At 40.3% G+C, this 12,920-nt stretch overlaps 1 protein-coding gene across 1 annotated transcript; it reads left to right on the top strand.

The window, feature by feature from the left end:
• The first annotated feature begins 271 nt into the window (after positions 1 to 271).
• boka (BCL2 family apoptosis regulator BOK a) lies at positions 272 to 12,090 on the top strand. Its single transcript, XM_039811903.1, has 5 exons — positions 272 to 456; positions 707 to 1,053; positions 3,387 to 3,515; positions 7,816 to 7,979; positions 9,956 to 12,090. Exons 2-5 carry the CDS (start codon positions 840 to 842, stop codon positions 10,079 to 10,081), a joined length of 633 nt encoding a protein of 210 aa, XP_039667837.1. The 5' UTR covers positions 272 to 456; positions 707 to 839; the 3' UTR covers positions 10,082 to 12,090.
• Positions 12,091 to 12,920: the final 830 nt, after the last annotated feature.

Genomic DNA, 12,920 nt, shown 5'->3' with positions numbered 1-12,920 from the left:
ACACACATAATAATTATTGTTATTATTATTATTATTATTATTATTATTATTATTATTATTATTATTATAGTTTCAGTTGACATTTAGTAAATTTGTTGCAGGCATTACATAATAGAGTCAGTCCCCGTGTGTGTGTGTGTGTGTGTGTGTGTGTGTGTGTGTGTGTGTGTGTGTGTGTGTGTGTGTGTGTGTGTGTGTGTGTGTGTGTGAGAGAGAGAGTTGGGATGGGATGGGGGCGGGGCTTGTGTTGGTCTGCTTATCTCCGCCTTTGGACTTCACAATAAGTGCCCTTAGAAGGAAAGCCTGTCAGACTATAAACTGGAGAGATTTTTTACGGTTTGAGTGGCAGCAAATCTTCAGTTTATACAAGTCAGTGATCAAAACCACTTTTTTGCTCAGTAGGATGCAGGATAGGATTTGAGTAAGGGCGTATTAAGCCTATTTATTAAGTATCGGGTAAGTGTAGCCTAATTTAATTGTCCTTACCTTCACTACAAGCGATGGGCGCACTAACAGTAACTTTGTGGATTCATGCATAGCCTAACTTTACTGGTCTAGTGTCAAACTTGTCCTCGCCTAAAAATGTTCCTGCTCTCCAGTCTGATATATAGCTAACTTGCAGCTTCAGTGATTGAGTTTGTGTCGGACAGCTTTAATCAGGCTATCAAAAGATGTCTTCAAACTAATCCGCATGTTTGTTATGCAGGATAATCTCCTCAAGCCTAATTCTACCTACTAGAAAGGAACGGAGGGGGACAAGTGCCGGGGAGAAGTTGCCGCTGTGAGAGGCGCTGGAGGCGGGGAGGTGAGCAGCGCAGTCCGCGGCGGATGACACGGGCATGGAGATGTTGCGCCGCTCTTCTGTGTTTGCTTCTGAAGTGTTTGACCGCTCGCATACCGACAAGGAGCTGGTGTCCCAGGCCAAAGCACTGTGCAGGGACTACATTCATTCCAGGCTGAACCGTGCCGGGATAGGCTGGTCTAAACCTGAACATGGACTGGCTGCATCAGGTGGGGCACTGGGAGAGATATCGTCGGTTCTGCTGTGGCTGGGTACGTTTATGTGATGGTCTACCAAACACTGTAAACTTGATGTTAGACATTTATATAGAGACTCATGGTCATCCTCACATGTGAGTTCAATGATGTCAGCATTCAAAGGCATATATTCCCATAATATTTACACTGATATTTATACCATGGAGGACACAGATGTCATGTCATAAGTATTTTTCCAGGGAATTTGGGGCCCTGAACTGCATTTTACATTTGATAATTTACAGTTACACAAAGTGGGCTTAGACAGACAGCAATATTTGTAGACTCAGTGTGCTTAAATCTGACCACTTTTAGGCCAAGGAAAATGAAAAATACATATGAATAGGCCACATATATAGTTTTAACAATAAAGAGAAGAGAAAAATTATTAAAAAAAAAAAATAGCTTTTGGAAGCTAATTTAGACAAACTCTAGGACATACAACAGTAATAATAAAAAAAAAAGCGAGGGCGCTGCTGGGGCCTATGACCTCGATAACGTGACAGTCCTGACGTCATTCAGAAATGTGTTGTGGGATTACCTTTCATTTTTACTGGAACACCCTGAAGTGATTCCTGGGAATCCTCAGACAAACGAGAGACACAGTTTTATTTAGGCTAGGTGGCATTTGGATGTTTGCTCAGTATGAAAACTGATAGACTAAAGATGGCTCCTCCTGTCTGAGGTTTCACTTTACCATTTGTGGTTATCACCCCACCTCCAGTTTAGTTATGCAATTTACTGGAAACTCGGATTTAACAGAGACTGTCTATATATAAAAACGGGGAATGTTTGGGAACACTTTCAGGCAGTAGGACAGAGTGTCCCAAATGAGTTAAAAACTTTGGTCAAAACCCAGTTGTCTGAGCTGATTACATCAATTAGCTTTCTTTTGGACTTTGTTTCCTTTAAAATCAACTGGATTTGAAGTCATTCAACAAAGCATATACAGCTCATAAATTAAATTTAAAAAGTTAGATGAGTAGATCGATACCACTCTCATGTCTGTACAGTAAATATGTAGCTGCAGCCTGTTAGCTTAGCTTAACACAAGGACAGGAAACATGAGAAAACAGCTAGCCTCGCTCTGTCCAAAAGTAACAAAATCCTATACCAGCACCTCTAAAGCTCACTAATTAACACGTTATATCTTGTTTAATCCGTTCAAAAACTCTGTAGTGTAAAAACAACAATTACGCTATGTGCCGGACTATATCCATAGACAGTATATAAACTGGACCAACAGATCCCGTTGCTCTGGACGGAGACCAGTGAAGGATATTAGAAGCACTTTTCCGGTGAGCGCTGAACGTTACTGCGCAGCCTCCAACTGAGAGAGACGACGTAGATGTGACGTGAGCAACGTGTCTGAAAGTTGTAAGTCTTCTGGTTGCTGTGCCAAGAGAAATCTCAATCATTCCCAATCTTGCAGAGATGGAGAGCGTAGGTATATGTAAGGAGATAACATGGGCACAGGCTAATTATTGCTAACTAAAATGCTAGTTAACATTAGTAATTAAACAGCTAATGTAAGTCGAAACTGCCTGCGAGCTTCTCCTGTACTATACGGTAATTGCTCTACTATGTAACAGTAAGTCGCGTGGTTATGACACAATCGTTAGCCTATTTTTACGAAAACGTCTATTACGGATCCATAACGTGAGATACAAGGTAATGGAGCATTTTATACATTGTTGTGTTTCTTTAGAAATAAACATTGGACAAATAGAGTCTTTAAACGCTTCAATGGCAGTCAATGGAATGCTAACGGGAGGTGATGGCTTGGTAGCATCAAAATGCTATAGCGCCATAGGAGCCACGCATTCTGGGGAGAGGCTTACCCCCTTGACTATATCTTGGCCGGGACCAGTTGCCAGGCAACCAATGGGGACTCCAGGAAGTTATTTGTACCTTTGGACATAGCCATGCTAGTTTCCCCCATACTGTCTATGGTTTCCCCCTACATCCAGTCTTTATATCAAGCTAACCTAACTGGCTCCAGCAACATATTCAACCTAGAGTCATTACCACTTTTAAATTGAAAGTGAGACATGTAGTTTTTGAATGACATGAGACATGTAGCTGACCATTGCAGCTATGAATGACTATTTTGGGATAAATGCTGAACCAGACCAAGTAAGGCTGTAGCAGCAAGACCATTGAGGTTATTGAATCAAGCAAGGCTGCATTTTACTGCAAATGAAGTATTATAAACTATTCATTTGTAGGAGGAAGAATGTGTTATTGCTTCTTTCAAAAGTTACATAGTTTTGCTTAAAGTCAGAGGCACTCCAAACATTCAATTAGAGATGTTTTTGATTGAGTTTAGTCTCTTATGTTGTGGCCAGGTGATGAGTTGGAGTACCTTCGACCCAACGTTTACCGCAACGTAGCGCGACAGCTCAACATCACAGTGGCGTCGGAGAGTATTGTGTCCGATGCTTTCCTGGCTGTGGCGGCAGAGATTTTCTCCACAGGTAGGTCCACATCAGAATCTGGTTGTATTGGAAATCAAGCCATGCATACAGGCCTGCATGATGGGAACTAACTGTAGTGCTTTGTTATCAGAAACTAACAAACAAAAACAAAGAAAGATTACAGAGCGTTTGTCCTTTTAGGGAAGTTCTTCATTTGGTTGTCATTGGGAAGGAGGAACTTCAGAGCTTGAGACAAATACAATAAAGATATTCAAAGGTTTGGAGAACTTATGTCCCCCCTCAACAAATTCCAGCCTACTTTTTCATGTAAACACCTCTGTTGCAGGGTAAATGGAGGATTTAGTCAGATAGCTTTTATTGCAGTCATTACTTCCTTACAGGAAAGAAACTGTAGGGAAAACATTCAGTCCATATTAGGTTAACATGTTGCCAGAGCAAGGGATTGTTACGGACAGTTTGGACGCCACCCAGGGAGTTCAGTCATGAGCCCTAGTTGGTTTATACCTTAGGGACTGTAACAAAGCAATCTGCTGCAAAACTAATTAGGAATCAACTGCACACTGAAGAAAATCAGGTTAGTGTGGTCCTTAGTATGTGCAGTGTTACTAAGAAATACCACTGACTACTTCAAACAATTAATTTAAAGAATATCTATCTTAATCCAAGAATGCTCTGAGATTTACAGGGGGAGAAATAAATAGCATGTAGGCTTTAGTTTCAATTTACAGGTTGAAAATGTAGCCCTCAATGATTACAGTGTAAATTTGGACATGGCGTAAAACTGTCAGTCTAGACATGTCACTGTGTGAAGAGGAAGTCATGGACAGCAGGAGATTATGACCATAGACTTGTCTAATGTGCATGAGCTTCACAAACGTCATGCTGCTTGTCACAAGGCACAGATAAACTACCGCTAAAACATGTTACACCATTGCCTGTTTTTGAAACTTTTATTTCGATCTGCTCTGATCAGTATATTTTATATTAATCACCAATTGTAATGTGTAAGTTGTCACTCGTTGTGTCAAACCCACAGAGAATTCTCACCCGACTCTCAGTGCCCCTTATCTATACGGAGCTTTTAGTGTCTTTTAGCTTATTGTTTTGGTTTCATAGCCATCAACTGTATCGTTGTGGTTCAGTCTCATCACTTTCACCAGTGCTGTTTCCAAGCACAGGCTTGAAAACAGCTCTGATAAACTTGCAGTAAACTTCCTTTCCAGTGCCAAACAGCAGACAGACAAAGTTAGTGACTGGCTAGCAAAGATAGTGGAGCATTGAGCAGCTTAAGAGCCAGATATTTCCCTCAGGAGTTGGTAAAGACCAGACCAGAGGAAAGAGGAGAGTAAATATTTGACTGCAGTCGCTGGATGTGTTTATAGTCAGTGGTAAATGGGGCCAGGGGTGCATAGGCCTATGGTTGACTTTAACAATGTATATATTGTTACACTTTTCTCAGTCTTAATATTTGAAACAATGACTTAAACACGTTTTTGTCAAAAGGGTTTCCTTAAAAGCTAGCTAGCAGATTAGCGACCTCAGTTTAGGTGGCGGTAATGCACCTTAACGCTGGTTGCCAACTGCCATAAAACGTAAAAAAGAAGTGACCTCAGTCAGTCAGACATCACAGATGGCAGAGAGTTATAGGTGGATGGCAAGGTATAGGGAGAAAAATAGGTCAGAAACTCTAATATTCTGCTTTTACAAAATGATGCAAGCTAGTTTGTGGCAGGTTGCTTCCAATCTCTGGTAGCTAGCAACCCTGAAACCAGAACACCCCCACCCCTCGCCCAATAACCATTCCAATTTAACCCCAACTGTTTGCTAAGTATCACCATGTCAATCATCATCTCATCTTAAAAGGAGATAATACTGTATATCAGTGTTGTTGGGTTTATGGCATGTTTCTGCTAACCTGACTCCGCCAGATGGATTGCTTCGCATTTGCTCGGCATATCCATCTGGGAACTTTCCAGTGGAGAACTTTTGGGAAGGGGCGAAAATACTGGTTAGCTGATTGGATAAACCATATGTCTATCACCACCTATGTTGGGGATAGACGGGCCAAATCAACCAATTAGAGCAAACTCTTGCCGAAACCAGTCGGGAGAAGAGCAAAAACATCTTTTCCTCCGAGAAAAGCCTCCAGTTGTTATGGTTTCTGTTTGTTGCCTTGTCCTTTGTCCTGTTTCTGTTGCTCCTTTGTAGTTTTCTGTACATTTCCTGTTTTGTTGCTTATTCTGAATTGTGTATCTTTTGGTTAATTCCTGTGTTCTCCCTTGTGTCAAGTTTCTGTGTTTGGATGATGTCATGTTCTCGGTTTTTCTTGTTTACTGTTTTATTGTGAAAGTCTAGTTTTCTGTCTTGTCTTGTCTGATTCTACTTCCTGTGTTTTCCCGCCCTTTTTGATTACCTTGTCATTCCTAATGTGTTTCACCTGATGTTACCACCTGTTCCTTGTTTGTTCCTTACCCAGTGTATTTAGCCCCTGTGTTTCCCTTTGTGTGTTGTCAGAGTGTTTTGTACTTGTGCTCCCAGTCAGTTCGTGTTTTCCCCGTGTCTGTCGTCTATCTCTGCTCCCTGGATTCCCTGTTTTGGCTTTTTGCACTTTGGACATTTTTGCCTGTTTTCTTCAGGACTTCCTTTGTTGTTTGCCTCCCTCATTTTTGCCCAATAAATCCTCTGTTTGAACCTTCTCCTGCCTGCTTGCCTGCCTCTATCTGCGTTTGGGTCCACATCCCCTGCTCTCACATCACACCAGTGCCGTTTTTTGCTCTTCTTTCAATGAAAGAATACTTTCTAATTCGGATAAAACTTGCGCGATAGCTACATTTATCTCATCCGTGGAAGCTGCCATGTTGTTTAGACTGAACACTTCTCGTTGCGTCACACCTAAACCCGACTCAAAACCAACGCTGATTGGTCGCTCGTTTGGCGAACGGCTCCAAATTTAAACTTAAAAAGTTAAAGTGAAATACTAAACCACTGGAGTACCCCTTTTACTAAAGTAACTAATAAAAGTGATCATTTTTACCACAAGGGGTGCTGTAGTGCCACATCTGAGGGGGCATCCTAATGGGACACTTGTATGTTTCCTTTTTGCCCTTACATTAAGTGAAGCATGTATTTTTTTCTATAGGGGCACCTTGATAGCTTCATTGTAGCACAAGTGGTGGGCCATGTTAGTCTGTATGCAGTATCAGCCAAGCTAGCTCCTGGGGGGGAACTCCATGTAAGGCTGCAGTGAAAGTGGGGGCGGTTACATATAATGGTCAGTTAGTCCTGAAGAGTACTACTTAGTCTGTGAAAACAGTTAGTCTGTGGCTTTTAAGGTGTTTTATAAAGTACGAGAAATACCCTCCCGATGATGTCATCAGGGTTATCTCCGCTTGGTCTTTGAGAATTGTTTGGGCTTTTATGGCCTTTATTTGATAGGACAGATTAAGACAGGAAAGTGGGAGATAGAGGGGGATGACATGCAGCGAAGGACTGAGCCTTGGTAAATGGGGCGCATGCTCTACCAGGTGAGCTACCAGGGCGCCCCGAGAATTCAGTTATTTTGAGGGAAAATTTGTGTTACAAACTCGGGGTGTGGAGTTTAAAAGACACAGGCATTTAACAGCCAGGGAGGTTGTAACCAAAGACACAGTTGAGTTGCATTATGGGTATGTGTAGGATCCAGAATTGCTAGAGCTTGATGTAGCTGTCAGACTTCTCAGATCTTCAATTTCTGTTGCAAGTGCACACAATGTAGAATATCATTCTGCAAATTCCAGATTTCACAGTTAAAGAGAAACATGAACTCTCCGTTTGTGAGATCCTAGGAATGAATCGGATGACAGTTGCAGAAGATGGATGGAGTTGAGGCTCAGTTTGAATCTGACATGTAAACACTGCAAAAATAGTCTGAAGTTTTGACTGTAAATGGTGCGGTGGCAGAAAGCTTTACTCAACATTGGAACTAAGTTGGAAAAATGATCTGCTCACTAATCTAGCGAGGCGTACTGCCTTCCTGCTGTTTGGGTTTTCTTCTCTGTGGGACAGACAGGCATGGCGGCCTAATGCCTGGCTTCTGCTGAGGTTTTATAGTTTGTTCATCCATCTTTGAGGAGAGCTGCTGACAGATGTTTGCTGCACTAAAAACTCCTTAAAAAGAGCAGAGTCGCTCCACTTTGATTTACCATTTTCCAAGAACCCTCAAATCATCAAATAATCATTGTTTGCAAAAATTTGGCAGTGTGTTCCTACAACAGATAGCAGCAATACATGACTCTGTGCATAAAGCTTTGAGTGAGGATGTTAGTTTATTTTGCTCCACAACTTGTGCGTCTCCTTTCAGGTGTGACATGGGGAAAGGTGGTTTCTTTGTATGCCGTGGCAGGAGCCTTGGCAGTGGACTGCGTTCGCCACGGTCATCCAGCTATGGTCCATACCATTGTCGACTGCATGGGGGAGTTTGTCCGCAAGAGCCTGACCTCCTGGTTAAAAAGGAGAGGGGGCTGGGTAAGGAACATTTTTTTTTTTTTAAACCTGATCACTTGTTTGTGTGAGTGTTAATGATGAAATAACTCTAAGGCCTCTAGTTTCACAGTGGTAAACTGAAGGTGGTGTAATTTGTCCCGTTTGCTACATGCTGGATGTGGCAAAATAAAATCACTGTAAAATCACTAAACTTACCACATATGCCTGTTCTAAGTTCCAGCATTGCTATTATAGAAATATTATATTGGGCTTGAAGTGATAAAGTAAGTGAACTAGTGCCACAGATTTTATTTTTTCTTCAAATTTCTGGGTGGGTAGGTGGGTGGGTGTGTTATGAATATTAGAGGCTGCAATCTACTAAATATTTTCTTGATTAATCAATTAGTCGTTAGTTCTAAAACCATAAAAAGATAGCGAAACATAGACATTCCAGAGACAAAGGTTTACTTGACAAACGGAACGTCACATTCTGCGTCGAATGCGTAGTTACATCATCTACGTAATGACGTCATGTACGCATGCAGGCAAGTGAAGTAACGTAACAAATGCACTGATTTGAACTCAAACGATGATCTTTTTTTCTAAACTTAACTAAGGAGTTTTGTTGCCTAAAACTAAGCAAACTGCGACCGTTTCACAATGTTAACGACGTGTTTAAAACCTGGGCCCTTACGTTACCACCCCTGTGGGGCACTCGTTTCTGAAATGCTCCTACTGGTCGTAGTCTAAATGACCTATGTGGTCGTATGGTTTGGAAGACTTACCTTTGCTGCATGTCGTCCCCCCCCTCTCTCTCTCTCCCCTGATTTTCCAGTCTCCCTCCAAGCTAACACTATCCAATAAAGCAGAAATGCCACAACAATATCTTTAAAAGAAAAGTAAATTTTTCTGTCAATTGACAAATCAATTAATCGACTGATCGTTTCGGCTCTTATGAATTTTGGGCCAGCTCTCCCCCTGTTATCTGAAGATTAGCTGGATATGACGTACAGATGCAGGTCCCTTTGATATTATACTGATACTTAACAATAGCTACAACAGAAAATGTATTACCCTATGATACAAGATAAATGTGGATCACAAGGTATAAATAAAATACTGATTAAAGATAAATGTCATATTTTTTTATATCATTTTATGATATTGGGATGGGATGAATGGTAGAGATGGGAAAGATTCCCATGTTAGTGACTTGCGAGCGTTCACATCATTGAGAAGGTTGTATGATTACAGTTGGTCGTATGAGGATTAATACACTGTGCATTGACAATTTCCCAACAAATCCATTCCACAGCTTCAGACAGAATGTTGGATGTGTCTTCTGTAGAATCCCGTTAATGGGAAAAGTCTGTCTGACAAAATCCTGCAGAAACAATTAAGAGCACACGAAGGAACAAGGCCTGGCAACGTGCCTCTGCCTGGGTTCTGCTCTGCTGGAAAGAGCATAACAAGTGAACAAATGTGCCCATGCACTCAGAGACATGGCACCCAAGTAAGGTTTGTTTTGAAGAGAAGTGGAGTGTGACAAAATGAATAGCAATGCATTGTATAACTGACCTCATAAACACAAATGACGGACCTGTCGCAGTCTAAACTAAAACTGTAATATTTCTACAGTGGAAGATGATGTCAGCGTGTTGGAAACCTAAATAACATTCTGTGATATGAAGGATCTGAAGAGGGAGAAGTGTTTAGTGTCAGGACGGACACTTAACTGTGCTCTCTGTGAAATCTCATTGTCTGTGAAAGTGTTCTAGTTATCTAGTTAAAGTAGATTATTGAAGTAAGCATTGCTGGGATTACAGAGTAGGTTTTGGCTTTGAAATAACATATTTGTGGGACAAGTTGCACATCTTGTCAATACAGATTCCGAGAATATTTACAAATCAAGAACACATGTGGGATTTATAAGGGCTTTTCGTACTTTTTGTCTTGTTTCCTTCCATTCCACAGTCTGGATTGATTTGGTGAGCTCTGTGTCCTCTGTGTTGTTACAGGTGGATGTAACAAAATGTGTGGTGAACACTGATCCCAGCTTTCACTCTCACTGGCTGGTGTCTGCTGTCTGTGCCTTTGGACACTATCTGAAGGCCACCGTGTTATACCTCCTCAGGGAGAAGTGAAAGACAAAGCCAGACACTGGATTTTAGCAGACTGACCAGCACTGCACACCACCACGACCACCACCACCAAGGCATCTGCTGCTTTGGATTATGTTTACACTCATTTGCACTGAACCTTCATGGATGAACACCTATCCCTTCACAGACTTTACATTTTTCTTCTGCTTCATATGCTAGATTGACTATTTATTGTCAATTGTTAGGTTATGGCACACATTTGTTGTAAATGTCTAAAATAACCCGTGTTTTTAGCTTCATTTTTTTTTCACAAACCGAAGAAATACACATTTTGCTGCCTGTTGGGCAGTGATTTGGCTGCCCCTAGTGGTAGAAAATGGCAACTACTGTAAAATATTACTTTGGAGTCCTGAGGCCATTTCTGAGGTCTTGGTTTTGAAAATAAATCTCCACTTCTCACCTGGTTGGCACATATGGCCCAACAGACTATAGTGCATGCTAGATAACTGCAAAATACAACATGTTTTCCTATAATTAAGGGACTGTATGAAAACATATTTTTGCTGAAGAGATGGTAGTCCCATCACAATGTGTTATCCTGTAATACAATTGAAGTTCAGATTCAAACATTTCCAACTTGTTCTACTAATTGGCGAAGTGAAATGAAACATTTTAACTGGGTCCTATTAATGTATTAATGTTTAAAACGGGGCACAACATCTTGAATTATTTATGCTTTTCCTCTAATGAAACGAGTTCTATCCACTTAGTACTCTGAGTATGTTTAGATATCGGGGGGAGAGTTTTGCATTTTTTTCCCAAATCAAAAGAAGAAAAGAAAAAAAGATTTATGCCTTTTTAAAGTCAAATATAAGATTCAGCCCCCTTTCCTACCCCAATAATTGTTGTACAGTCCCTAATGAATCGGAGGAATTGAGCCTCCAAATATGTACAATTACATGCATTTCAGGCAGCACTATACATTTCATGCAACGTTTCTTTCTCTTCATTGGTCACTGTAAGGCTGTGTATATTGCTGTAATTGCAGTAATGCAAGTTACAGTATTTTCTCTGAGTTAGAGCACTTTGATAACATTTCATTTTGTAAGTAGAATTTATTCCATGAAAAAGATTTACTTTTATACGGCATGCAGCAGTAAGTGTAAGAAAATAAACAAATGTTTGTCATCTGCAACTGTAAATATTAACAATAATAAATGGTTCTTACAACAATTACAATCAAGTCAGCAGTTGTACGTGTTAACAAATTGGTAATGAACAGATTTTGCTTTGCAGCTGTCTTTAGATTGAGAATTTAGCCAAGCAAGTTGTGAAGTTAGCTTGGTGTGTGAAGTGTCCAGACTATTTTCAAGCAGACAACAAACCTAAAAAGTTACAGTTTTTCTAATAGCTGTCTGTAGACTCAAATAATGACAGGGGATTAGTCTTTGTCCAACATCTATGACAGAAAAAAAGGAAACCTTTTTGGATATCTGCCAAGTGTTTTTTTTTTTTGTGGAAGTAGATGAATATTATTTTATTCATTTAACTGGCCTCAGTCTTAGTCATAGGGAGCTGGAACCTACCTTCATTGTCATCATTGAAAAATTACTGTAACTGAAATACCATATACTATGAATAATTATTGGCTGGCTTTACTGTAAAATTGTAATGGATTAAAAAAAATGAGGCCCTGGTACTAAACCAAAACGATGATTTACAGTTATTCTTAAAGTTTATCTGTCCCAATACATTTGTGGTCTGACTTTTTTTTTATGTGTTTTTGTGAAAATCTTACAAACTTTAATTTGATTATTTTAGAATGCATACTGATTTAATTCTAGTATAAGCGCTTTGCTTATTGTTTTTTTCCTGTGTGGGTTTGTGTTTACCTCTAATGTCAGATATGAATGAGGTATTTACAGACTTAAAAAGACTATAGACGGTAGAAACATTGATGGCTATGTGTTACCACCTAGTGGTTGAATCACATTTAACCAGGAGAACTGTAAATGGAATGATGAAATGCCAATAAACAATTTTGACCTGCAGCAAAGTGCCAGGTGTTTAAAACTGGATCTCAAACCATCCCGTGTTCCATTTCAACTTTCCACTGGTCTCACTGTAGGCTATGCAATTTTAGTCATTACCTCCCCCTCACACCTTATTTAAATATATATAACTCTGGAATTTTGTTGTGGTGTTTTTTGGTTTTGGGAAATGTAGAAATGTCTGTTGAAGAGTTCTTTTTATTTTGCTCGCCTTCCTCTATCCGTTTCCTTCTCAGGAAAGCCCAGAACGTTATAACGTTATACGTTGTAAATATAAGTCATCTAACTTGTTCTGGCATCACTCAACTGCAGTTATTCTTCCTCTCAAAGGTTTTTAGTAGCTATCTTCCTTGATACTTTCCAGTGCTGCCGTAGGATCTCCTATAGCCTATTTGCCCATTTCAAATCGATTAGAGGCACTTACAGATGACCAAATTATATTTATTTACAATTTTCACTGTCATGTCGAATTAGGCTTTTATTAACTGTCTAACTAAAGGCTCTAGAATTTGTTGAATGGAAGAAGAAGAAAAGTCGCAACTGCTTCATGGTCAGATAAGGGAGCAGCGTGGATATCAAGCCTCTTTAAATCTGTAACGTGAACGCACCATACTGTCTTTGACCATACCGTGCGTTCATGGACATCGGAAAAACGTTTTTCTGAGTGAAAACGTCACCATTCACGTAACGTCCTGTGGGAATCAGAGGTGGGAAACTCGGGCTGGATTTTGATAACCGAGTTCCCCAGTTGGTGACGCGTTGTTGACAACTGACGTTTGATGGAGGCGACTTTGGTTCACTGAACATATTTCAATGATAATAAACTGTTT

The sequence above is a fragment of the Perca fluviatilis genome, chromosome 9 (genome assembly GCF_010015445.1).
Source record: "Perca fluviatilis chromosome 9, GENO_Pfluv_1.0, whole genome shotgun sequence".
Lineage (NCBI taxonomy): Eukaryota > Metazoa > Chordata > Actinopteri > Perciformes > Percidae > Perca > Perca fluviatilis.
The sequence above is the reverse complement of the archived record's forward strand: the minus strand, read 5'-3'. Positions and strand labels throughout refer to the sequence as shown.

Bases quoted from the DNA above. Each gene is read 5' to 3' on its own strand.
- boka (XM_039811903.1), top strand. From the start codon at position 840: ATGGAGATGTTGCGCCGCTCTTCTGTGTTTGCTTCTGAAGTGTTTGAC. The intron at 1,054-3,386 runs GTACGTTTATGT...TGTTGTGGCCAG, and splicing joins GTCGGTTCTGCTGTGGCTGG to GTGATGAGTTGGAGTACCTT. The intron at 3,516-7,815 runs GTAGGTCCACAT...GTCTCCTTTCAG, and splicing joins GGCAGAGATTTTCTCCACAG to GTGTGACATGGGGAAAGGTG.